Source organism: Chroicocephalus ridibundus, chromosome 2 (genome assembly GCF_963924245.1).
Source record: "Chroicocephalus ridibundus chromosome 2, bChrRid1.1, whole genome shotgun sequence".
In the NCBI taxonomy this organism is placed as follows: domain Eukaryota; kingdom Metazoa; phylum Chordata; class Aves; order Charadriiformes; family Laridae; genus Chroicocephalus; species Chroicocephalus ridibundus.
In genome coordinates, this window is record NC_086285.1 from 18,305,897 (window position 1) to 18,333,175 (window position 27,279).

A 27,279-nucleotide genomic window follows, 5' to 3' on the forward strand; every position below is an offset into this window, starting at 1 on the left:
ATGGTCCTGCCTTTCTCCCTCTCGTGTTGTTTCGCTGGTGTCGCTGTTGGTTACTGCATCGCTAATTCATTTCCCCTGGATCCTCTTCAAATAGGGGCTTCCTCCAGAAGGCAACGGCCTCTGTTCCTTTATCAGGGAAAGCGCTGGGTGGCTGTAGCACTGTTTGCGCCAGCAGCGAAAGCAGTAAGAGCCCAGTATAACCTGTGAGACTAATGGCAGCTGGGGCAAGCTGATGGTGATGGGCGAAGCTGGGGCCCTTCCCTCTCCGCCATATTCCTAATTATTGAATCTCAGTAGTACTGGATGTTGAGAGACACTTTTTGGGGAGAACCCAAAAAAGCTGTCCTGCTCCAGCCAGCTCCAGAGACTGTAGTGTTTGTAAACCATACAGTCTTTCATACACACACACACGTATATTTCCTCAGTGCTCGATTACGATGATATCTGTGGAATTCAGGCCTGCTGCTTTTTGCTGTACTTGCTCCTCCAGCTGAGAGCGGTGCAGTAGTTCACCGTGGCAGTGAACTTTGCAAAGACAGAGGAAAAGAGGCTCCTGCCTGTGTATTCCACAGATGATGAGATCTCTCCCTTTCAAATCCTGTACCGCACTGAGGTGCTTACTCCAGATTGCCCCGCAAAGCCCAAAATCCATATTCATGAAGGTCAGCAGAGAAGACGGGGCTGACCTGCAGGTATTAATCCCTGTGATCCTTTGTTTTATGGAAAGGCTTTTTTTTTGCTGGCTAAACTGAAGTAAAGAAATGCTTGTTTAAACATTCTAAATTAATAAAAATGGCAGGCGTCTTTGTAAGCCTGTTTAACTTTTGGTACTGTCTCGCAGTATTTCTGATGCTGTTTGCATTCCTTGTCTAATGAGACTGTGAGTGGTAATAATTTCTCCTGGCTACAAGTGCACATAAGCATTAATTTGTGTTTGTTACATTTGCTGTGGATCTATATAGAGAAGACATCATTAATATTTCTTATTCCTCTCTACCTCATTCAAGTCCCAGGTTCATACCGCTGGTTCTCTGCCTTCTTATTTCAAAGGGGCCTAATAATTACATCTGATGTCCATCTCAAAGTGCCTTTAGCTTCACCTGATAATCGATGGACAGGCACTCAGATGTTTTCAAACCAAGCCTTTGGAAGTGCTTTATGTTTGACAAAGCAGAAATCCAGTGAGCCAAGATCTGCTCTGGTTTTTGAGTGTTTTGGCCCCAAAGCACGCTACATGGTTTGACACACAATGTTCATGTATTTGCAAAACTTTCCAAACTTAATTTGGTGAACTCCAGCTGCTTTCAGTGGGATCTTTGCTTGCAGATCAAAGACTGTGACCCTCGGAGAATGTAAGTGCTCATATTTGGGTACTGCTCTTCCTTCATTCCTTGCACAAAATAGGAAAAATAAAGGCTGTGTTCAGCCCCATGGTACTGCTGCCCTTGCTGAGGTTTGAGGAGCTCTTGTCATCTCTCTGCGGGTGTCGTGGTTGCTCAGAGACACCCGTTCCCTGCCCAGAGCAGCAGCAACACCCACCCTGATGTGAGCCCACCAAACCCCTCTTCTACCTTATGGCCTTACCTTCTTTCTACCCCACCCCAACAGCATCCAGGCAGCAACTCCATGTTCCCCCAGGACCAAAAATCCTTTAACGGGCAGTGTGGGACATGGCTCTGCTGGGGCAAACTCTACTTGAGTTGCTGGCCCCTGCCCACCCTTACCCATGCAGGGGCCGTGTACCACCACACACCACTTCCTGTGTACGAAAAACCATCCCGCAGCCCCGGCTGGGAATGGGAGGTCTCGGTAAAAAGCCAGGTCTGGGTGAGCTGGGCGAAGGGCAGCAGAGGAGGGTCGGAGCAAGGTGTGTCTGAAGGGGGTAGTGGGGAGAGGTGGGTTTGCACTGCCCCTCGGGCTTATCCGGTGACAGGGCTCACCTTCGTCCTTGGCGAGCTCTGCTCCATCCGAGGATTTTGCTCCCTTGGCCCCTGTGTATCTTTACAGCTGGATTATGGGTTTAGGAAAGTCAAATGCCCTGAGACCACAGATACAGGGTAACTGTTTATAGAGGAGAGGAGGAGGGCAAAAATCAACAAATTCCTGTGATATATTGTATGTCATCTGTACGTGCACTCCAAGACCTTCAAATGCTTAAACTAAAGACCTAAATATAATTTAGTTAGTAAAAATATACCTTAGTTATAATAAAATGATAATAGTGGAACTTGGCAACAGAGCAGCTAATAAATACTACGCTTTTGAAATGTGCCTGGGATCCAAGTACATACTCTTTTACTGTGTAGTTAAAGCATGTGGCAGGACATGCTAGACCAAGATTTTCTTTTTGTCTTTCCAGTGGAAAACTAAAGTTCTTTGTTTAAGTGAAGCCCATTGGGAATTTTTCTTAAGTAAAACAAGGAGCTAAAGAATTCCATTCCCTTTTGCCAACTTTTTTCCTCCTTCAAGCCAAATTATCGATTAATGGGGCATTAAATATCAAATACTGCCTAGTTATATTCATACCCTTTTTTATTTAAGCTCCTTCAATGCTTTCTTATTGGTGCTTCAAACACAGCTGAATTAAAAGATGAGATACTTTATTGGGAAAAGACTACCCCTTCTAAACCTTTTTTGCCTTATAATGGTCAGTAATCTGAAAGTCACTAAATTTGCATACTTAACCCTATTTCTGGTTTTTTGAAAGAAAAAAATATCCGTACTCCTTTAAGATCTTCTTCTTCCCGAGCTTCATTCTTTGCCTTCTTCATTAGCTGTCTCCATTTCGGTACCCTATCGTTTTGCCAGCAGAGCAGCCAAGTGAATGCTTGACCATATTTTTGTCTGGCTCTAGTGAAACCGTGATCTGACAATAGAATACTTTTCTCTGGGTTTTCCTTCTTTCCCCGGGGAACCATACTTCAAGGGCAACCTGCTTGTCCAGCATATGAACATGTGGAAAATCCACTGCTATGCACTAATGATTTTCAGATGGGCAATTGTTGCTGAAAATCATCCCAAGAGCAGCAGCTTCTCCATTGTAGCACCTAACCACTTTGGGATCGCATTGCTCGTAGCTGATCTGGAATAAACCCTTTGCATTTATGTGTAAGGTGGTGACATGTGCTGCATCACACATGTAGTAGCAAAATTCAGGGGGAAAGGAGGTAAAAGTTACAGTTGTGGTTCTTTTTTGGCCATTGCAACGCGCATCAAAATCTGACACTTATTTTAGCTTGAAAACATAAATGTAGGAAAAAGTCGAGCTATGCCAAAGATCCACGACAGCAAGGCAGAAGCACCCTAAATATTGTCCACAAATTAATCGCTTTCAAACTTTTGTTTTAAATATTTACAAGGAGACTTATCACATGCTGTGAGAGAGAAGAACGGGTTTTAAATTTTGAATAATTTCTATTACCGTTCTTCTCAGAACTGCATTCTTTTTAAACAACTTTCGCTTTTAATCTGTAATTAAAGCCAAAGTTTTCTTTAAATTTTAAAAGCTTGTCCTTGGACTAAAATAACATGGAACATTTTTAAACATTGATCCAAGCTGCTGTAGATACATTTTATTTCAACCACAGAGCCTGCAGTTGGATTCCTGGCTTTGCCAGATCGGCTACGACTTGGGAGTGTGGCAGTAATGACTCTGGAGTCCTGGATGCTGCGCTACCAGCGAGGAGGGTTGTTTTTCTGGAGTTGTTCCTCCCTTTGGGCCTTATTCATGAATGACTTAATCTCTGCGTATGATCAAATGTCGTGCAAGTTACTGTGCACAGAAAAAAATCAAGGAATGCTGCTCTTCCCCGCGTTCCTTACATGGAATTGCTGTGCCTGCCCAGCAAGCAGTTGGAGAGCGGTAAGGGTGGGAAGCGAGCAGCAGCAAAAACACACATAAAAAACCACCAGAAGCAATATAAAAAGAGGGAGACGAAGAAAACAGAGAAAACTCTGAAGGACTGGATGTGCAAGTTGGATTGGGCCGTGCGTAGACAGCTCTAGCTTGCCCAGGCAGCACCAGCTGGAGGGGGGAGCCAGGCTTTTGACTGGGGGGTGTTACAGGGGCAATACATTCACCATGAAAAACAAAAGTGTTCCCCGGTATTTTCTCTGGAGTGTTGGCCATAAAGCTGATTTCTAGTGCATGTTTCTATTAGCTAGTTTTGTCTTGGAAAGCAAGCGTTTGCTGTTTTGATGGGCAGATCTCAAGAAGTTCAGGGAATCAGTGCTTCTTAGTCTTCTTATCCTCTTGACCTAATTGCTTGTGTGGTGTTATTCTGTCCTTTCACAGGATGTTAAACCACTTCAATTGAAGCCAAGACAGAGATTTTCATTAGTTGTGATATTAATTACATGATGCATGCCATACAGGGAACTTTTCTTGTGATGTTTTGATATTTTCTTAGAGATCCAGCAGAATACGGGGGATGAAGCGGCACATGACTGTCTCCACAGTTTTACAGACCTCTTCCTAATTCTTTTAAGTTCCAGCAAAATTTTAGCTTATGTTAGGTGCTGTTCTCAGTTACAAGTGAAGAAAGGACTCATATTATCTGGGTTGTTTTTCTCATCACCAACACCCTGCGGCCTCTGCAAGAAATTCTGTCTGTCTCTCCGTGCCCTGGTGTGGGGACGGATTGCTATAGCAGGACTCCCACGCCAAACAGAGACTGGTGGCAAATGGGGAATAACTTGATTCAGGTGCTGAACTCCTCCAGCTGTCAATGGAAGCTACACTTGTTTGTCCAGGCCAGTGACTGGAATAGTCATTTACCTCTTTTTGAGACACTTTCCATCCCTTCAGTACCGACAACGGACTCTAAAAGATGTACCTTGCCTTTCAGGCAGGTTATGGCTGGAGTAGCATTTTAGCTCTAGGAGGCAAAGGAGAGAACAAAGGATGGGGATAAGGGGAAAAGGAAAACTCACAGCCAGGAAATAAATAAATAAATGCAGGTGGAAAAATAAAGGACAGAACCTTTGAAGACTGTAGAGAGAGGAGAGTGCTGAGAGAGGGCGAGGAAAGGGGAATGCAGAATTGAGGACAAGAACAAAAAAGAAGAGGAAAGGGGAGAATGATGGAGGGGAAGGAAGAGGAAAGAAGGATCAAAGGGATGAAGGTAAGAAGAGAAAATACTGGGGAAGCAGATACGATGGAAATACTGGTAGGAATCTGGAGTGTAACTGGGAGGGGCTCTAGAATAAATTAGGGAAGCATAGGAGATGTTAGCATTTTTGACAATTCAAAATGAGAAGTTTGACATTGCTCCCTTTCAAAGTGTTTGACAAACAAGAATAGATAAACATTCAAGATATATATTTTACCACTCTTCTTGGAAGGCACCTTTGAGTCTAATTACTATATCTTGGCTTTTTTTTTCCATGTTACACAGGCTAAGAGCAAATAAACTTCCAGAAAAGGGTATGACCTTGCTTAGAATACAAAGCAAATTAGTGCAAACTGTTGCTCACAACTCAGGGAAAAAACAGAACTTAGTCTGAGACTGGGGCACACTCTAGTTCTGGTGGCAGTGGTGGTGGGGTGTTTGTGTGTCTGTTTTGTGTGTGTGTGGGTGGTTATTAATTTCTGAGTTTCTTGGTGCATCCACAATCCCTGACTAAGCTGGACACAAAAGTATAGAAGAGGTTTCATACTTTGACTTAATCATACCCAACCCAGAGTTCGGCGAATCCCACCAAGACCTATTTTGAAAACTGTACCTAGTTTTCAGGCTGCTGTAAGACAGTTTGGTCAAATGTGGAGGCTTCTGTGACCCAGTGCTCCTGAAAGTTTGAACTTCTCCCAGGTCTGCCCCGTTCTGTACATTTTGCAGATCAGAGCTCCCATTTGAAAGTTCTTCAAGTCATCATCTGTAAGTTGCAGGCAGAAAATCTTCTTAAGCTATTGCATAGTTGGCTGAGGACAATGTCTTTGTGCTCCTCTGAAGTGATCATCAGTCAGTAGCATAGAAAGGACATCACCTGGGATGGACCAATAGTCTGATCCTCAATGGCAAATCATGCATTCCTATATAGTTCATGATATATATGAACCTAAAATATGTCATGCCAGATCAGATTATACGTATAATTTTCAAGTTCAACAAAAGGTTTTGTTTCTTTTTCCCCCATCATTTTTTAAAGAAACAGAGTTTATCTGAATTAAAAACATGATTGGTGATGACGAGTGGGTGGTTCTGTTTACCCTGCCACATTATATAGTACCACTTTTACTCCTTGTTTGGATAGCAGTCACAAGACCCAGATATCAAGCTGTGAAAGTATTTTTCTTGCAGCAGCCTTTCTTTTTTTGGCAGGCAGTGGCTTTGGAGATGCCTCGCATTTTGTCATGTGATTGGACTGCTGATGAGGTTTCTGTGCTGCCTCATTTTCTTGGATTCCATCTGAATTAACTCTTCTTTGGGTCACTATTGTTAGCACACTTCTGAATGAGCGGGGTTTTGCATCATGGTGTAATGAGCTCCTAATATTTAGTCTCTGTAAGAAAACAGACCGTAAAGAAGGAATTTGCTGCATTTGTTCCACGTGACAGAAATCTGTTTTCTGTACCTCCAGCTGTCCACATCGAAAACACATTCCTTCTTCACAGTAATATTCCTTCCTGAAACAAGGGAAAATGAGGGGAAATGACTAGTATATAATCGTTCCATCTAAAAACATTCAGTTTAGTCTTGTAAACACATAAACTAGTTCTTTGTAAACAAATATCTTAATTTTCTTTAAACTGAATATTTAGATGTCAAAGATAGAGAAGCTGGATATGTCAAACACATATGGTTCCTATTGCATCAGCGGCTTTCTTAATTTTGGTATTCTAATTGAAAAGACATTTTTGAAATCATGCTAACTTTACAGAAACTAATCTGTCTGACCCTCTGCCTGGTCTAGGTTTGATTCTTCCATCTATCACCATACTCAGGAAACATTACTTAAAGGGGGCCTACAGGAAAGAAGGGGAGGGACTCTTTATCAGGAAACGTAGTGATAGGACAAGAGGTAACAGTTTTAAACAGAAAGAGGGTAGATTTAGATTAGATATTAGGAAGAAATTCTTTACTGTGAGGGTGGTGAGGCACTGGCACAGGTTGCCCAAAGAACTTGTGGATGCCCCATCCCTGGAAGTGTTCAAGGCCAGGCTGGATGGGGCTTTGGGCAACCTGGTCTAGTGGGAGGTGTCCCTGCCCACAGCAGGGGATTGGAACTGGATGATTTTTAAGGTCCTTTCCAACCTAAACTGTTCTATGATTCTATGAACATCTTCCACTTCAAATGTACAGCAGTAGTTATATCCCTCATGGACTTTGAATTGCCCTGGATACTTCCCAGTGCTTGACGTGGAAGCACTTTTTGGGGTAGTTGATGTTGGGGAGCTGACAGGGGCTTCAAGGGACAGCATTAGGAACTGGGAAGGCATGGGAGTAGGGACTATAATTTACTCATAAGTCTTTACCTTATTCCTGAATAATTTATAACACAAAATGCCTTAGACTAAGTAATATCTTTAACTGGACAAAATTTCTATCCACATCAGAGAAATACCGCAGGTCTGCTTTAAAATATAAGCTATTTTGTAAGTGTTGTGAAACAGCTACCCGCCTTGGATAAGGCAAAATTTCAGTTTGGCATCCAATATGTATTCATTTTTCGTTCTACAAGTAATAGGCAGAAAACTATTAAGTTTACGTCTGAAATAGGTACATTTGAAATAGAAAACACGTTTGTATTTCAGGCGCTGCCGTTAGGTTTTCTGCCAGCGTGGGCTTTAGCTGCAGGTGCATGCTCTGCAGCGAGCTGAGCAGTAGACGCCTGCTGGCAGGTTGCGATGGGGTGGGATGTCTTGTGCAGCTGAGGTAGAGCCCCCTCTCCAGCAGCACAGGTGCTGGGCTCTGACCTGCTGCAGCGAGGGCACCAGATGTGCCACTGGCTTTGGTCTTAATTATGTATAAATCCACCTTGTCCAAGCATACAGAATATTTAACAATAAATTGCCTTTTTTAATACACTAACGTGTACAATATAAAGTCCACAAAGGTCACACAGGTCAATTTATTTATTAAATGGAAATACTTGCGTCCAAAAAACATTATGAATCATTTTGGTGTTTTAACTTCAGGATGCAGAGTAAATTATTCCAAAAATAATGGTAGCCAAATGTCATTCCCTCCAAGCGTTTGTGTAATATCTATTTATCTGTGGGCAGATGACTGCTATGTATAATCAGAGGCAGACTTTTGTCAAATTGAGACTAAGTAAACACAGCTGAACACAAGCAAGTTGGACTACAACTTTTTTGAGTTTTGCCAGCACTGTTATGACCTTGAAAATCAGCGTTTCTTCAGAGCAATCTGCTTTCAATATGGGAGAACTTTTAGTGTTTCAAATTAACAAGTGTTGATTAGAATTTTTTTCTGTTTTCTTTTTTCTTTTTTTGTTTTCCAAATAAATGAAAAGTGTGCATTTGCCCAAAGGACAGCATCCTTTCTGCTGCTTAGAAAGTAGGAATGTTTTGTAAAGGAACATTTCTTGCACGTATCAATAAGAACAAGAACAACAGTTAGAGCTGTAAACTCATCTGAGGTTTCATTATTTAATCAGACAAAATTTTCTACTCTTTCCTTGCAATATAAATGCTTTTTTTTTAAATGTGCCGTGCAAGTAAACGTAGCATTTAGGCAGATTTTAAACCACTATGTATATAGACACTGTTTTCATTGTCCTTGAAAAAGTAGTACTTTCATTTATACATATTGCCCATTTTTCTACAACTTTGTGTCCTGCTAAACATTTTCTACAGGTCCTATTTTTCTCTGTGACACAAAAAGAAACAAGTCTGATTTTACTGACAAACAGGAGTACAATTTAAACCTTAGTTTTGCTATGCAAATTTTCTTCTTTTACATTACCAATCATTTAAGCAGAAAGCATTTTGCTCTCTTGATTTTAAAGGCCACAGCATTTGGTCGAGGAGGCTTTGGACAGAAGTCAGATAGGAGTCTTGCTCAAAAATCTGTCTTTCAGTAATTACAGCAAATGAGTCTCATCCATTGCCAATATCTCTGTTTCAAGGCACTTCTTTTGAAGGGATATTTTTTCATTTTAAATGCTGTATACAAACCAGCTTACACACCAGATTCAGGGGTAGGACACGTGCACAGCATTGTGGCCAGGGGAAACTTTCCCAAAGTCCTTGTGCCCTGTATCCACAAGTCATAATTCCCAATCTGCTTTTTTGGGGGTAGAAATTACCCTTTTCAAATTTCTAACAAATTCTTACAGCAATAATAGTTTAATGCCAGCAGCCAAGCATACACAGCACCTTGTAATTGATGGGTTGCTACGGTATGGCTTTGACTTTGCAAGTCAAGTGCCATTCCAGCAGGTAGTCTTGGGTGTTTTCTTGAAAGAACCGCAGCAGAAGTCTCTTCTTGCTTCAGTTTTCTCTTCCCCTGTCATTGTAGCAAAAATAAGATGAGGATGCAGTTGGAAATGGGGGGAGATGGAAGAGGAAGAAGATGATAGAAAAGAGGACAACATGGCTAAGCAGCTATTTTAATTGAGAATTGCAAACAGTCGATATGCCTATACATTTCTTACATTTCTTTATGTTCCTATACTTTGTTCTCTGTACTGAAATGCAGATTTCAGAAAAAAAGCAGGAGATACTGCTCCCAGGCCTTGGTGAGCAATGCTGCTTCTTAATATTAACCAAAATCATCTGGAAAAGGCCTTGATGACAGGGGGTTTAGATACTTTGTTGTTTTCTCTGGGCAGCTCCTCCTTGGAGGCTAAGGGTACAGACACTCAAAGTGTCATCATCCTGGTTCTTATTCTGGGATTTCTGCTTCACCACAAAGGCTAATGAGGCTTGTAAAAATAAAACCAGAGTGGGCCAGGTGTCACCTAAGCCCATGGAGTGGGCCTCTGCGTGTTTGGAGGGTGCAAAGCAGGTACTAACTGCAAAGTTTTGGGCCATCAGGCAGGACTTGCCGTGAGTTCTCACAGCGTGCGGCAGCCGGCCGTGTTTGCATTGCAAGAGGAGGAGGAGAGCCTTGGTGGCAATGGGGGATATGGTTGGTCAACAGCCTTCAGGGTGAGTTGAGCTGCCCTCAAGATGCTCCTACCTGAGATGGTAGTTGCCTAGGAAGTGCTGTCAGGAGAATATTTTAAGAAGTTATACATAGCCTTGAGTTGCATTTGGGGTTGGTGGTTTATGTTACCTGGTTCTAAATTTGAGATCTGGATCTCAATTCTAAAATGGATTAGATAATGTGCAGCATTTCAGTTCACAGAGCTTAAAGCCTTTGTGTCATAGCTGCCTGGCTTGCATGGCTGCTCAGAGTCCTCCTCTCATCCTCCGTCCAAAGGCTCAAAGCCTAGAGTTGGACCGTGTTGGGGAGGATCAAAGGATCTCATTTTTTTTCACCAGTTATTCCCTAACAAGTATGAATGTTATTCATATCTGGAACCATGGCTTCCTATCTCGTTGCTTTTCTCTATAGAAGTGGAATTTTAAATGGGAGGGGAGGATGCAAGACTGTCTATACAAATACATGACTGTTGCTTATGCTGCTTGCCCTTAGGAAAGCATCTAAGCGGGTCAGGGAAGACACAGAAGCAAATTGCAGAAGTGTGAGTTGCTCTGAGATGAAGTTAATTTGGTTGCTCCTTGAGCAAAAAGTCCACAGTGATTTCCAGCTGCATCCATGAGGAACTGCATTCTATGAATGCACATGTTTTCTGTATTTGTATGCATATGTATGTAGCCCCGTTGCCCCTGATTGCAAACCCTGCTGAGTGAAGGGTTTTTTTTGATTTATGGTGACGGGAGGGGAGACTGGTTATTTATACATACTGATAAAGCTTCTGAGTCATTTTTGATCTACAGATCTTTCAAATTATTCAAAATTCATATTTTTTGAAGTATGTCAGTTGATTTAACCATAAATACCATATGGCTTTACTATAAATATGTATGTGTGTTTTAAGTCTGATATAGCAAACTGCTGCAGGAGAGAATTCCCTAAAAGAAATCTGACTTCCAGGAAAACGTGTATGAGCTAATGTAAAACAAATATGTAGTAAATTTGATATTATTGCCTTCTGCACCTGTCTTACATATTTTTGAAGCACCCTACGTTTGCACCAACCTGACATTTTTAAACAAACAGTATTCACTCTATTTGGGGGAAAAATGTTATGAGGGGCTGCTTTAGATAACATTGTCTTTGATCTTGGAGGCTGATAGCCAGCAATTCAATTAGGTTTTAGAGGAGGCTATTGGCTTTAACTGTTGTTAAATCATGTCCACTATTGTGTCTTGGGCTATGCTGGTCAAAGCAATCAGTGCCTTTTTGGGAGAAATATGTTTAATAGTTCTGGATAATACATTTTTCCCCTGTGGTAATAATACATTGTCCCTCGATAATTTGTCATCTTATTAGTACAAAGGCATGGATTGCTTTTTGTCACTCATGATTCAAAAGATATGTGTTACTACTGTCACAATTATCATTACGGCTCTTTTGGTGTAGTTGCTATTTATGTATAGTTTCCAGTGGCCAGTGTAGCTTTTTCAGGTGAGAGCTGTTTGCAGTGATCTCAGAGCATCGGCATCTTCACTCAGAGAAACAGCCTGGGCATATTGCCCACGGTTCAGATACTCTCTATTGGAAAGCAAATTTGTTTGGCTTGAAATATTGTGGCTCGGGGTCCTCTACAGCTCAGTGATTGCATCTTTGCGAGCTGCTCTTCCTGGGATGAATGGCAGAGGGTTTGAATACGCCTCGTTGTTATGCGGCGGGTCCTAGAATTAGAGGAGATGAAGGGAACAGTGATAATCTCTGCAGCATCACGGAGTGAGTTTTACAGAGGCCCCGAAATTCATGCAATTGTGCTATACCAAGAACTGCAAACAGTATATCAAGGTCAGGATGAGCTAGTGAGCCCTGTCTCTCCGCAGCAATCTTTGCTACAATATAGGCCCGTTAATGTGGCACAGCATTGCTGTGCCACGTGGATAGACGCTGCCCCGCTACGTGGTGCACATTGGCTCAGGCATACCTCAACGTCTGAGGCCCCCAGTGCTGAGACGTCTGAATTCAGTCCCGTGTCGTTATCAGTTGACGACGCTTCCCCGCTGGTTTCTTGAAACTCACTGTCTCCAAAAGCAGCAGTGTGTGCTGAATAACAAACCCCTTCACATTCAGGCTCTTCAGGTTTGGGAACGGAGCCAACATTCTTGAAGAATGATTTAGTGGCCAATAAACATCTGCAAAGTCTGTAAGACTGTCAGAAGTAGTAACATTGAAAGTAAAGATCATATCAGTAGCAATTCCTCTGTCCTGACAAGGCACTCACTGCAAATATTTGTTCAGTCATCCTTGCTCTCATTCCCGTTATCACAGACAGTTTCACATGTTTTGCCAAAAGAGCAATTCCATCTTCTTCCACAAAGCTGTTCACATCCAAGGCCTTTGCAATGTTAAATACCGGCCTACTACTGTTTCAGGACCTCCCACACGTGCTCCTTTGGAGCGCAGGAGCCTCATCCGTCTTATGCAAAGACTCTGCTGTGAAAGGCTCTTACAGCTTCCCGCTAGGGAGCATTTGCAGTGTTAAGGTTGTCCTGCTCCTTGAGGATTCAAGCTCGGTCTGGCTGATTTATTACACTACACCAATCTTCACGGTAACCAGGGTAGTCTTTGAGATCTTCTAAGTATGACTCTCCTGCTGAGCCATTGAAATTGCACTGCGCTAGGATTCAAACCATTTGTAAATACAAGGTGATGTTTGGAGAAGGAGGAGGTGTTTCTGCTTCCTCAAAACCTTTTAGCAAATGGGTACACCTTCCTGAATAATTCTGGGAAGGCAATTCTCCTGCTCCAAGAGCCTTCCCCCTTTTTGCCTGGTTTGCTGCGCTCTCACCTGCCTGGTGAATAGGAAAACTGAAAACACAGCCCTTCTTGAGATACCTCCCAGTTTACTAGAATCTCTGAGGGCCTGTTCAGAAGGTGTCTGGGAATATTTAGTTTTGGGAAGAAATCCTGTAATGGAAATAATAACAGTGCAAGTTGTGGGGAGCAGGAACATGAAGACTGCAGTAGCTTCACAAGGGAAAGCAAAGGGAGCAGAACTAAAAGCTTGACTCAAAATAAATACAATCAAGCACTAAAATCATTTTTGTGCAATCGGAGGTGAGATTAATCCACAGGAGAATAATTCCCCCTGGGGCTCACTCAGCAACATTTATTTCTGCTGGTTATTCTGCATACGGTCAGGGAGGTGTGTGACAACAGCTTTCTGTATAATTTCCTGTAATTCTTCAGGATGATAAATAAAGGGGTTCCCATCACATTTCTAGCTAGGTGAGGAAAGAGATGTGAGCTGGCCCAGTTTGAAAGAAGCCTCAAAACCCAGCTCACTTCTCTACCAGCAGAACACTAACCTGAACACAGCTGAGCATCTCTGAGCACAGGATGATTAATTTTGTGATGTGCTGTTCAGTGCCATTTGGTACTCTCCGTCCTGTCCTTCACAAACTTTAATAAAGTTGTTCTCATAAGATGTCTGTAGGATTTCACAAATGGGCAACTGAGGCACTGAACAATTACAATTTGAAGTCATTTTAGGTACCTAAGACCTTGTTGGATGCTTACGATTTTGTGGCTCTTTATACATTCGAAGCACAGCTCTTGTTGACCCCATTTGCACCTGCAAGTGCTCAGCACTGCTGAAGGTGGGAGCCCGGGCTCTCGAGTTGGGGTCCAGAGATGGGGAAATGTACTGTGGCATCTGTGAAAAGGTCGGTTACAACAGCTCATCCAGCCCCACAGAAACCTGTAGCACAAGCAGAGAGACTGTCCATCACTAACTTGATTTTCTTGGCATCATTAAATCCATCTGACTATTTTTTATCTTCTTGCATTCCCCTCCTACAACAGCCTTGGAGCTGCTGTGCCATGGCACTGAAGTTGTGTGTGGCAAGGTCTCACCACTGCTCTGGGTTTGGCCCCGGAGCACGTCCATCCTGTGCCTTCGGGGTGGCAGCAACCACAGAAAATGCCACATGTGACTGTACTCAGCTGCATTTAAAGTATGCTTAGTGGGAAGACAAATTACTTAGCCATTCCCAGCAGATACAGGTATATACCTATGAATATATCTGTATCTCCTTATAAATAATTTTTAAAATTTCACATGTAATCCCTTGATTTGTAGGATCTGTGTGCAACAGTTGTCTGGGTTACCGTGAGGCTCTTTAGGAGCCTACAGCCGTTTTTACGGCTGTTTGGCTGTTGGAGCCCTCTATGTGCCTATGTATTTCCTTACAAGCTGCTTGAATTTTTATGCTCGTGATCGCACAGAGAACGTTAAGTTTGGAACACAACTTAGGCACCTGGGGTTTAGTATTTGCGCATAAGTATTGTGTGCATCCTAGTACTCGATGCAGTGGATGGAAGTAGCTATGTTTAAAAAGGTCGTATTTGTCAGTCTCTTCTTTATCTTACAGGCGAGTGAAAGGAACAGTGAATTTCCTCTCCCTGACAGACTTAGCCATTCTTTACTCCATGCTGCTGGCTAAACACACCCTGGCAATCAGTTCTGGCATTCACTGAGAAGTTCCTCCACTTGCCTGAAAATACAGCACCTTGTAATTTAAATTGCCTTTGTGCAGCATATGCCATGTCTGAGCCCACTTGGCTCCCAGGGGCAGGAGAGGAGCTGGCTCCTGCCGGGAGCGGGGCCGCGGGAACGGGAGGCACGTTTCTCCGAATTCTGCAGGAGGCTTCTGAAAATATCCTGTGTGCACGCATTCATATCGTAACGTTACACCGCACATGTAGGGTCTGCTCCCAAACCCACAGCCAACTAGCATAACAAAATCAGATTTTACTGCTGTAGTGTCAGCCTAGGGTTGAAATATGGCTTTGAAACCCTCCCTTTCACCCCGCTTTTTTAATGAAAAACAATCGGGTTGGAGTGTAATAGTGCTTACCCTGGCTGCATTTGACTTTAGCTTTTTACTTTTAAAGCCTTATTTTGGGCTTTAAGAGCTCCCAATTAAACTTTTTAGATCCAGAGTGAAAGCCTGAACGTGCCTGCCTGCACAACAACGAGATTGCTGGGTGGGAAAAGGATATTTTTATATTAAAAATAAAGAAAACTAACACAGTGATATGTTTTCTCCTGTCATACTCCTTCCTCTTCTTTTCCCTAATGAATCTTCATTTGTCATTTTCTCATTTCCTTTTCTTAAACATCTCCCGTGCCCTTTCCTTTATTTCTTGGTTTTTCTTCCTCTTCTCCTTTTTCCTCTTTTCTTTATTTCACCCTCCCCCTTCCCTGCTGCCTAACTAGGTTTTTACTGTTAACCCATAAGGGTTTGCAATAGGAGGGCTAACGACTTCATCCTTCCAGTCAGCACAGCACGTGCTGTAAATCCCTTTCTAAATAACACCCAGAAAAAAGAAGCCTAGGTCAGATATTTGTTTATCCATTATGAAATGCTTGTGGGAGACCATCACCAAGGAATCTGACAACATTACACTATTAATTACATGCCAACTCAATGAGGAAAGATTTGATTTCAGTCAGCTTTGCAGCAAACTTGAAAAGAACATAATACCGTATAACCGTCAGTTCGTTAACAACTCGCCTCCAACACTACACAGCCCCGACTCCCATTATAAGCCCTGCTAAAGTCTGGCTAAGAAAACAAGTCTCAAACAGTGCCCTGCATCTCACCAAGGAGAACACACTGTCACTGGTCATGGGAAATTTAGAGCCAGCCGTGACAGCCCGAACAATGAAGTGATTTAGACCAGGTTTGTATCTAGTTTGCTAACTCATAAATTCTTACATGCAGGTGCATAGCCCAAGACTGTAAGACCATTTGCACCGTGCCTACTATTATGTGGGGCTTTCAGGGCACTTATTAATGCAAATGTTAATATAGACCTGCAAACTCAATTCTCTTTTATGGTTTATAAAATACACCTATCCCAGTCTCTGTGGGCATGTACACTCATTTTATAAAAATCACATGTATTAAAATGTAACTAGATGCCTACTCCCACTTCAGCAGGCTCCAGGCTGCACAGGGAAAAAAAATCTTCAAGTTCCCAGGTACTTGGGGAAAAAAACTTGAGTGGTACCAGTTAAAGCTTATATCTGATATTTTGATGCAAGAAGCAAATTTCAAAGACAGATTTCCCTGAAAAGCTTGGTCTGAGGTGTGATGTCAAAGGGATATTGCCAACATTGGCAAGACCCAACCTATGGGTCTTAACAGAAGAGGTCAGAGCAGGACTAAAGCTGTTCCTGGTAAAAAATATGTGGGAGAACGGGGGGAAATATTCACTCTAGCTGTCACTGTGGACATAAATTATCATCATGCAATTTGTACGTTTGAAGGGACGTAACAGCTGATGACAGGTCAGTTGTTATACTTGGTGTCACTGTGAAGCCAAAGGAATGAGGTAACAGGGTTGTGGGGGTGACTTCATTACAAGCTGCTCCATAACCTCTGCCCGTAAGAAAGAGAGAGCAGTGGTAAATGAAAGCTTTGTTGAAAAAGAGTTTTCTCTAGAGCCTGGGCCTAGACCTTGTTCCTGCAAGTTTCTGACAGCTTTCCTCCTCCCATCCAACAAAAGGACATGATAATAAATCTTTGTCAGTAGCAATGCGGTACCCCCCCGAGATTGGAGCAGCTGCCGTTGGTATCACATGCACTTCCAGGTCGCAGTGCCTCACTGTGTCTTCAGCCACAGGCCATCTGAAGCTCGAACAGGGACTTTCATCCCTCCACCAAAAGCCTCTGCTGCACAAGTGCTGCCAGTCCCCACCGGGCAGTTTCACATGGACCTTTCCAGTCCAGGACGTGCTCCAGGCCAGAGTGGCTTCACGAGGGACAACGTGGAGTGGATCCTGTGTGGAGGTGGCCTGGGGTCTGCAGGAGGTCAGCCACCAGGGCGAGTTTGGGGAATGTTTCTGTAGGAGACTCTGTGGTTTGGAGTCTCTTCCAGCACAAGCTTTCCTGTCTTTGCTTCTCTGTAATTCATCCTTAATAGGTCTGGTGTCCCTGAGGAAGCCTGGGAGGACGGTGCAAAAGGAAAAGGGTTTTAAGAGTTGCTATGCTGGATCGGATGAGTCCTGGCTGTGTCTGGAAAGCCTTTGGTAATGTGGGTCTCTGACTGAACGGTATCTGCATTCAGAAACTCAGTTGTCTGTTCACATCAGGCTCAAAATGGGATCACTGCAAGTGTAAGCATGGGAAGGCCAACTCCTGCCTCCTCCAATTCAAGCTAGGGGAGTTTGAGGTTTGCTGTGCCTGGGTTTTTCAAAGGTGCTACAGTCTTTGTACCAAGATTAAATGACATTTCTTGTAAGAGGAAAGGGCCTGGCCTGGTGAGCTACAGTTTCCCCTGCCTTGCGCTGCTGAGCAGCCTGTGCTAAGCCACCCTCCCGCCCCAGATGTGGGTAAAAGTTAGTGATGTTGTATGATTAGTTAGTTTGGGATCCTTCGGGAGGAAAGGAGCTGTGTCAATGCACAGGGATATTAACTCCGGTTAACCCAATTTTATTCTTGGAGAACCAGAGATCTGAAAGTCTTATGTGCCCTGAAATTGTGGTTTGGAAAATACTACAGTCAAGGGGTGTGTGTGTGTGTGTGTGACCTACAGAAATACCTCATCTCACCACTGATTCACTCACACATGTAAACGTCATTTTTCATTCAGCTGCCCCGATTTATTTCCTGTTCCTCCCTCTTTTTCCTCCTCTTGCTTGTTTTGAAAATGCTGGTCAACACATGTTAAGCCAGAGTCTCCAAAACCAACAAAAGTAAGTTCAGGAGAGGCAGGGAGAGAAACAGCTGAATAACACTGCCAATTTTAAAATGAAGATAAGTTATATGGGACCTTTTACTGAACCAACAAATATTTTATAGTGTTCACCATTTGGGGCCAGCAGTTCTTTTCCCCCCCCTCCATTTTGAGCTAGAGTAGAAGGTGTGTAATTCATCAGGAATCTGTACACGTTTAAGTAGCTTTAAGAAATACGATGGTCATGTGGGACTGACCTACTGTGTCTTGACTTCCACGTCCATTTTTTCCCCACTACATAATGTTCTGTACCCTTTCGTCTCTGTCTCGTTCCCTCATTCACACGTTCTTTCCCCTGTTGGTTTCAAGCCATCTTTGCTTTGTCAGTGTTACCTGATAACACAAAGCAGGGTTTCAAGCCAGTTGTCACGGTTCGACTTGAGCTGTATATAACACCGAGCGGGGGAGCAACGTGGATGCTTCTTGGTCCTACGTAAGTGGTCGGTCTTTCCTTTGCTGTTCCCGGCAGGGCCTTTAGGTAAGGTCAGTTCATCACCACACACGTGTGATATTCTTAGGTCAGAAATCTTAGATCCAAAGAATAAAACGTAACTGTAATTAACATTATTTAGCACACCCCTGAAGTCATCCAAGTATATAAAAGTTATTAGTCTGGACTCGGCAAACTGTGAGGGTCTGAATTGTCCTGATATATTTGAATGTGCCGTGTAGCCAGAGTCTTTGTATGTTGTAAACTGGAGTAGACATATGTGCTACGGCTTTCATGCTCTGGCTTTCTTCTCTAATACTGGATACAGTATGTAAAAGAACACTGTGTATGTACTTAGATATATATCTTCTTGTGAATTATTTGTACATTATTTTGAAAACAGTCAGGCGTAATGTCAATGTACTGGAGGTAAGTGATGCTGTTGTCTAGTTTAAGGATGGTTTGCCTGCAAGAACCCTGGCGTTTATTTTCTTCAGGTGGGCCTTTCTGACAGCAGAAAAACAAAGGGAAACATTTTAAATATAGGAGAATCCTGGAAAATTCTGCTCTTAAATGCTTTTGAAATGGTCAAAGTATTGCCTAGGCATGTTGTCTTTGGACTTCTGAGACTCATTTCCATCTCCGCTAAAACAGGACTGCAAGCTACCTTGCAAGAGAGTTGTCACGATCAGCCAGTGAATATTTATGAAGAAATTTCGTGGCGAAAAAAAAATAATATATGCTACATATATTATTAATAATTATGTGAGTCCTGAAAAATACCATACTGTATCACAAAGCTGGTATTGTCCAGTGACTACACTCTTGGCACTGCGTGCTACAGTAAACTGTATACCGAAAACTCAAACTAATGGAAAGGTATACAGGATTCCATTGGTAAGTGATTTATAGTGACTTCCTATTATAAACAAGAGGGAACAAATATCCTGCCTTGCTGGTTTCTTTGGGCGGATGGTGAGAGCAGAATGAGACATTCCTGGCGAGGCAAAAGCTGATTCTCTGGATGCTTGCAACTGGGAGCAGAATGAAGCACCAGAAAGTGAGGTATAAATGACAATCCGTAATTTTAAATGATTGAGTTTCCATTTTCATAGTGCTTAAAACTTTCCAGTTGTACAGCAAACGACCGCTGTTTTAAGTCATTTCCAAACTTGTAACGAAAAGATGTTTCTGACGTTTAATATTAAAGAGACTTACTGTAGGACCTCAATATATGCTGAAAGCCTATCAACATCCTTTCATAAGAAACACATTGCTTTCTGAGACAGAACAGAACACCTTCAGCAGCAGCTTCTTTTTGGGTTTCAATTAATAAATATGCTATTGAGCACAACTGTAATTTGTTTAGTAAAGTTATTTTTGCTGGCCAGTGGTATGCTGTTGATAAACTTACCTATCAAATAAGTCTTGGGAACAGTGTGAATATAATAATACATCAGCATTGGCTTTCTCTGGAGTCACTTGTCTTGATCTAAGCTTGACAAGTCTGTAGGGTTTGAAATTTGTGCCACAGGCTGCCTTGATCCAACTAATGACCACACTTTCAGGAGAGACTGGAGGTGACAGTGCTTGGAGAGGGCAGCTATGGAGCATCCTTGGTACCTTTTATAAAGTGCTGCCTCTCATGTAGTGAGAGAGGGCTCATGAGTGAAGTGGGAGGTCTGCCCATCAGCACTTGCTCTGGGGTGAGTCCTTAGCTGAGGCTGCTCAGTGAGGTTCAGTATGCTGCATCATTTTTCCATTCCTTCCGTCACCATTTCCAGAGATGTTACCGAGTCCCAGTGCCATTTCCTCACTGCCTGAGAGAAGAAATAAAGGAATATGTTGTGCGATGGTCAAGAACTCAAACACTTTCCGCATTGAGAATGCTGTTTGGTTATATTCATGAAGCAGTCTCGCCAAAATGTTGCTTTTACAGTTGAAATATACTTTGCAATTGTTGCGCAGGTATGTCAAATATCAAAAGCTTTAATTATCAAAAGCTTCAATTAGTAGTTGGGGGTAGAGCAGGTAGATTGCAAAAGATGGAGAAAAAGCAAAATGTCGAGCAAGATTCACCTTTTATATTTTAAACTTCATAAAATTCTGTCATCTACATTCCCTCTCTTGTCAGTGAAGAGACAGACATGGCCAGATTGTGATCCTTCCGGGCTGAGCCAAGCAGTTAAGGTTGTAGTTACACCATCAGTTTAATCTCCAAAGGAGAGATATGGTCCTTCCTCATCCAGCTCACAGCATTTCCACATGGATGTTAATGCTACCAAAGGGCAACAGTGGGAGGACATGGCCATGGAAGAAGGCTTCACAATCTGGTTTTGCAGCAGCACCCAGGGATGTTGGACTGTGGCGTTAGATGGGTGGGCTGAAACCCCTTCTTGGAGGGCATGCCTGGTGTTTGTGAACGGAGTCTGGACAACTAACCTGGATAAATACATGAGTTGGATGGCAGGTTCATGGCAAGGTGAACACTGCTCTTCCTTTTGAGTTGGATCAAGTTGGTTTCATCGGCAAGATGCCAAGGAGAGCATGGTAAATGGTCTTTGTTTCTCTCAAGATGGTTATTCCCATCCAAAAAAAATGGTAGTAATACTTATTTCCTTCACCAAGGGCTGTTCAGGCGTATGTGAGCCGCTTGGACGCTATGGTCATGCAAACTGAGATATGCTGTCAAGAGTTTGGTATAGCAGAAAAGGATTTTTGGCAAGAAAAACAGGACCTGTGCTTTGAAATGATGGATTTTAAGACTTCATTGTACTAACATGCTTTTACAGCAGTTATTAGCAAGAGCTTTGCAAATTATCAATGATGGTTTTATTGTAACCCAGTTTCGAGTTTCTTTGACATAAATTATTTGTTTGAAAAAAAATAAAATCTGAATGGAATAAAAAAAGACTTGTAATTCAGGAAAAATCTTCAGCAAAGTTAAAGAATGGGTAGCTCTGCCTCTGGATTGTATATTTTAGCTTTTATATACCATGGGCAAGCCACTTTCTTTTAGAGTTGGCTAAACACCAGTAAAAAATATTTGCAAATACTCCTTCAAATAAACGCTGGAATTGGAATGTGTGTCACCATTCACACCTACTTTCTTCAGAAGTTTGTACAAGCAATTTTTTTGTTCGTAGGAAATATTTTCCACAGCAAAAGAAACTGACAGATGCTTGAGAGAGGTGTATTTATATCCAGGTTTGCTCTGGCAACGACATTCTCTATTACTTACCATTTCCATTTCTATACCTACTGACCTATTCAGTCCTAAACCTCCTCTTTAAAATTGTCTCTATTTAAAAAAAAAATGAAGCAGGGATGAAAAATTATTTGTAGCCAAGTACAGCATGAAGAAGGAGACTTTTGGTATCACGCAATACCTCTCCCTGGATAAAATGGTTTCTTTTTTCGTTCGTTTCCCTCTCCTCTGTATAGGTTGAACTTCCTCCTCTTGAATCCCATTCAAGCGTTGATCTAGGAGAGCTTAAGAGATAGTGATTTAAGATGTGCTCTCTTGGAACAAAATGTAAACCTTGGTCACTTTTGGACATTTATTTATAAAGCTGTTTTGCAACAGGATGGAGGCCTGCTAAATCAAACAGCTTGGCAAACATCCGACCTCTGAAATTACAGCTGGCCTCCCTGCATTTCTTTGGTGAGGCTGTGGTCTTCAGTGGTCACCTCCAAGTGCTGGGGAGTGCGGCTGGGCTGAGTTTTTTGACACGGGTTGGCTGTGTGAGAAAACGGGCTGCTGGTCGGTGGTGGGCATAAGTGGAGAACTACCAAGGGTTGCAATGTGATTGACGGCTGGAAGCTCTGCGTAAAGAAAAGATCAACTTTTAATTAATAATCTGATGAAAATCTAGCAACAAGGTTGATTTTTAGTTGGGAATCTAGTTCATAAAGAGGTGCATTACATTATGAGAATTATGCTGCGTTTGGGAGCTTTTTGGGTCCTGTAGCCATTAGTGCTCATGCTGTTGCTGTTTCTTTTGTTTGACTGGTTCTCCGTAGGTATTGCAGTAGGGCACGGCTTCTCGCTCCCCTATAATGCGTTTCTGTGTCAGGATAGCAAGCCCACTGAATAAAGCTTATACATTTCTGCCTGGTAAATATTTCTGGCTTCTCAGCGACGTGAGGACTTAATGAATGAACAAATGTGACTCTTGATGGGAAAGTGTAGCTTATGCCTGTGATGCAATTTCATCTTTGAAGGCTGTTAACCAGGTGTGCTTGTTACTTGTACCCTTCTCAGCCTGCCTCTGTGACTGAGTCGCAGCCTGGGCAAGGGGCGCATTAAAAACCACACACATCATCTGTATATGGGTGAAAGTCCTATTTTTAGCACATACAAGAAGGCATTCACTGAAGGGCAATGAAGCTGATTTTTATTTTTAGGTTTTGCAAGTCCGTATGTCCTTGTGATTTATGTTTTGAAAAACTAGCTCTATCACGCTGTAAAATGTGGGTGAACCTCCAAGACCAGCTTTATTCTCACCATTGCCAAAATAACCAAAATCCTTTTTCCCGGACAGGGCTGGTGTGGGATGCGCTGGGCGGGGTTCAGCACCGGTTCTGCCAGTGCTGTTCTGGCGAGGGTCAGTGAAGTTCTGCCTCACCAAAGCCTATTTCTGTCTTAGGAACATCCGCACAGTTGAAATTTCCCCAAAGCACTTACTTTTGCCATGTGCCCTGCTCTGAGCTTGGTGTAGATTTCTCCAGGCAGACCCTTGTGTGAAGCAGACCCTTTAGATGTGTCTAAACAAAAATTTTATTTGGAAATCTGGTATGAATTTTGGAATTAATCTTGGGTTATTTTTCTATGTGCCTGTTCCATGAACTTGCTTGTTTTAAAAACTATTAAAAGAAAAGAGGCATCAATTTTTTTTTCTGTTTTCAGAAACTCTGGAGAATGGACCAAATAAGTGTGAAAGGTGAGTAAGGGACTTCACAGTTTTCCAAAATAATAATTATTACAGTTTTCCTGATATCACGTAGCTATGTAAGCTGTACATGTAAATATTTGTTATTGCTTGAATCTAGCGCAGCTAACAGAAAAGGAACCAGCAAAGATGAAACATACTGGAAGGAGATCAACGCAGCTATGGCCCTAACGAACCTTGCCCAGGGGAAGGATAAACTGCAGGGAACTACCAGCTGCATCATTCAGAAATCATCACATATATCAGAAGTAAAGACTGTTAAAGTGCCATTAGTTCAGCAGTTTTAAGAGATGGGTCCTTTTTCTTTTTCCTGTCAAACGGACATTTTCCTCGCAGGATTGGTTTTCATGAAAATCAGATTCACAGATATGAGGCAAATGTGGAAAATAGGCCCCCTTTTACAGTATGGTCGGTTTGAAAAAATAACGTTCCTTCTGACTCAGACGTTTTCATTGTATTAAATGAAATGTTCAATTGCTTCTATAAAAGGCATGTAAATTATAAAAAAACTGTTTTTATCAAAACATTAACTTATTTTATGTTAATCAAAGTGCGCATAAGATGTTCGCATTGCTATTACAGTAAGTGCCTTGCTTTCAAAAAATAAGCTATAACGTGGGCATAGTACAACAGTATTATGCCTCAAAATGACAATGCCATATTGCTTAAACTTTGTATATTATTCCAAGTGGGCTTAAGCAGCCCAGGGCTAAACACAGTACTGCTGGAGGCCCTGGAGACTTGTGCTTATTTGACTTGTACCAACTGACGAGTCTTAATGAAATTGTTACATCATTTTCTCTCTCTTTTTTTTAATCAACAGTGTTATAAAAATTGTACAGTATGTTTTGTCAAAGTGACAATGAGGTTGTTATGCATGTTTCTTACCTGTATATGCAGTATATTAAAATACCAAAATCATTCCTTTGAAAAGTGCAATACTCTAGAACACACAAATTTAGGAAATAAGTTAATTGTTCAGATTATTTTGAATTTATACATACGCTCCCAGCTATGTTGCTTATTAAAGATTTGTAGTTGAGAAGGTTCTAACCAGACTAGCTGTAAATTCAAGTTGAATTCTTATAATTTTAAAGCTTTGCTAGTGACTTACTGAGGTTATGGTAGAAGTAAAATTGATTTCTTCGTGTACAAAACTAAATCTATAGTGCCATCTATTATTTGCAGTGGAGCTAAAAAAAGTTTCCATGGTGGAACTTACTACTTTAATGTGGTTTAAATATTTTTATTTTGTAGGTACTGCATAAATGAGGACAGTTGATTGACAGTTCACATTTCAGTGAGAAAAAGCTGTAATATAAACTATCAAAGCCCAAACTAGAAACACAAATGGGAAGTGAAACATTGAAAAATCTCAATATTTAAGGTGGGAGGGTTTTAAGTAGATACTAAACCATGTATTAAATGCCATTTCTCTAAACTTGACTGCTATTGAGTGTAATGACTGGCATAAAACCAGGTTTATTTTTACGTTTTATTGGGAGCTGTACAAGTTATTCTGAAGTCATATAACAATAGTCTAATGAGGTTTACGGTGCTTGAATAAACAGTGGCAAAGTCAAAACCAAGTTATACTGAATCAGTTACGGAAAACTGGAAAAGAGCTGATTGTTGCTAGGATTTGGATTTTTTTTCCTGTGGGTATCCTGTCAGGTTCTTTCCTACTTACCCCTTTCCTTGTTTCCCTTTTTGGTGAGCCATCAATGAACAAGACAAGACTTTAGTCCTGCTCCCACTGAGTTTCATGGCAGAACTCCCACTTCAATGGAAGCAGGACTGTGCTAATGATGACACTAACTTGCAAGTAGAGGCTGTTCCAGTTGCACTAAAATAGTCAAGATAGATACATTGCAAGTATCAGCCTTGGTGTGACTTCTTAGGAAACTTCTTGATGTAACATAACATGTTGTTGGGTTTATTTAGTGTACAATGAAAATGATTTGATATGAAAATATTTTGTACATATATATTTTTACTTTGTTTTCTAAATTGCTGATTTGCATTGACTTAAAGTGCCAAGCAAGAAATGTATGTCATGACTGTATGAACAGTTGAAGTATATGTTTTACTGACTTGCATCATTGTATGTCTAAGATTCCATGACATTAATTTTTGATACTTTACTGGATTTTGACATAATAATGTGAGTTTATAACTAATAGCGGAGAGTTAATACTTCACTTTTGTTCATACTATTGTAAGTTATTCTGGTATTAAATATTTTGTGACAATAAATTGATGGTTTTGACAAACTTTTTCTGTTAGAAATATTCACGGTGGTTTTGTCTGTATAAAAGACAACAAAATTTGTCATGTAAAAAAGGTACTTTTGGGGACTTCTCTGGAGTAAAACTGGAGAAGACAAGCCATTGTATAAACAACTTGTTCATGGTACTTTTTTTAAACGATCAAAGCACAAAGAATAATCTGTAAAACACATCAAGTGGGTTTTAAATTTAAGAAATACTTGGCATAATTTCTTGTTACCATTTCCTTTAATTTATTTTTTTTTCTACTGCTGCTTTAGAGTTTTCTGAAAACACAAATTCTAATGAATATGTGTGTGTCTTTTTTTAAATAACAAAAATCATGATCAGTGCTGAGCCAACAGCTAATGAAGACTCAATAATTATTTATGATATTGGAAAAACAAACATTATTACTATTGCTCTTCTTTGTTTCAACATATGTAACCATTTTAGTAAAATAAATAACTGCAAACAACATCTTGTTGGTTTGAATTAAATATTCATTTATCTGTCCTTAGTCATTTGCATTTCTGGTTTCCTATTATAGTCGGGGTTTCTCTATACTGCAATACAAGCATGCGAGAGGCAAAGACAAAAGAGGAATGCTGGTCTGTTGATTAATACACCTCGTGGTGCACAGTTATGTGAAGTAGTTTAGCACATCCCTGATGAAAATGACTGTTCGGCAAGTTTACGCTAATGACTGCTAATGACAACATGGCATGATGCTTATAAATCCTCCACATTGGAGGAGTGCAGAGGGAAGCCATAGCTAATCACCGTCCTCAGTCACTGGTGAAGGTCCGTGAGCTGTGAAAGACTTTGGTTGTTTAGGTTGTTTTTTTTTTTTATTGCAGGCTACATTTGTCTGCAGTACCATGTACCGATACGGTCTGTTTGTGCAGCCTTGGTGGAGAAGGAGATGCAGTCAGCCCATCTGGAAGTTCAGTGCTCATACTAATGAGAGCCCAGTACAACTGGTCTCCTAACTTTTGTGCCTCAGCAAAGTTCCTCCAGTTGCATGGGAGGGGTGATAATTAAGGTTTTGGTGGGCAATTGGCACTTTCAGGTTTTATGTCCTGCTTATCCGTGATATGGGTATACTGCTGTAACATCTGTGGCCAGCGTGTCAGTGGAGATTTGGATATTCAGTTGATATGCAAGTTCCTGAGGCAATATGTACAGCCTGACTTTTGCTGTTGGGAATGCATAGAAACACCCACATCCTAATGATGCTGAGCTGGGCATCTACTTTTTATCCCTGTCTGACAAGAAGAAAACAACTTATTCTGCTCCCATCTACTCTGTCACATCATTTGCAATAGCTGAGTACTCCCAGCCTTTTATAAACCATTGAGAGTACGGGGAGCTCCAATTTTGCCAGTTGTGCAGTAGTTAGTATATACATTGGGATCAGGACTACAGTCTCCTCTTCCAGCGTCATGCAAAAGCTACAGCCAGAGCTATAGTTCTCACTTCGTGGCCTCATGTTCTCAGTTGGTGGCCTCATGTACGAAGCAGTTTCACCACGGAGACCGAGAGCATGTCCCGGGACAACACATAGGCTGTTTTGAGGACATTTGATAACTTGGTGGCTTAAGTTTTAACTTGGAGTTTGGCAAAGGATGGCAGCTAGACTTGGATGCCCACCTACAAGTGCATTAAGTAACCACTGCACTGTGGGTGAAGAAGATGGGGAAGGGAGGTTGATAGCACCTCTG

General features: G+C 41.7%; 1 protein-coding gene across 4 annotated transcripts in view; it reads left to right on the top strand.

Moving 5' to 3' along the window:
- Positions 1-25,997, top strand: part of MKX (mohawk homeobox) — a 48,950-nt gene extending 22,953 nt beyond the window's left edge. For all 4 annotated transcript variants that reach the window (XM_063324588.1, XM_063324585.1, XM_063324589.1 and 1 more), the window contains exons 6-7: positions 23,246-23,279; positions 23,389-25,997. In XM_063324588.1, the coding sequence (XP_063180658.1) occupies positions 23,246-23,279; positions 23,389-23,575 (221 nt within the window). In that variant the 3' untranslated portion in view covers positions 23,576-25,997. The remainder of the gene's footprint in view (positions 1-23,245; positions 23,280-23,388) is intronic.
- The last annotated feature ends 1,282 nt before the right edge of the window (positions 25,998-27,279 follow it).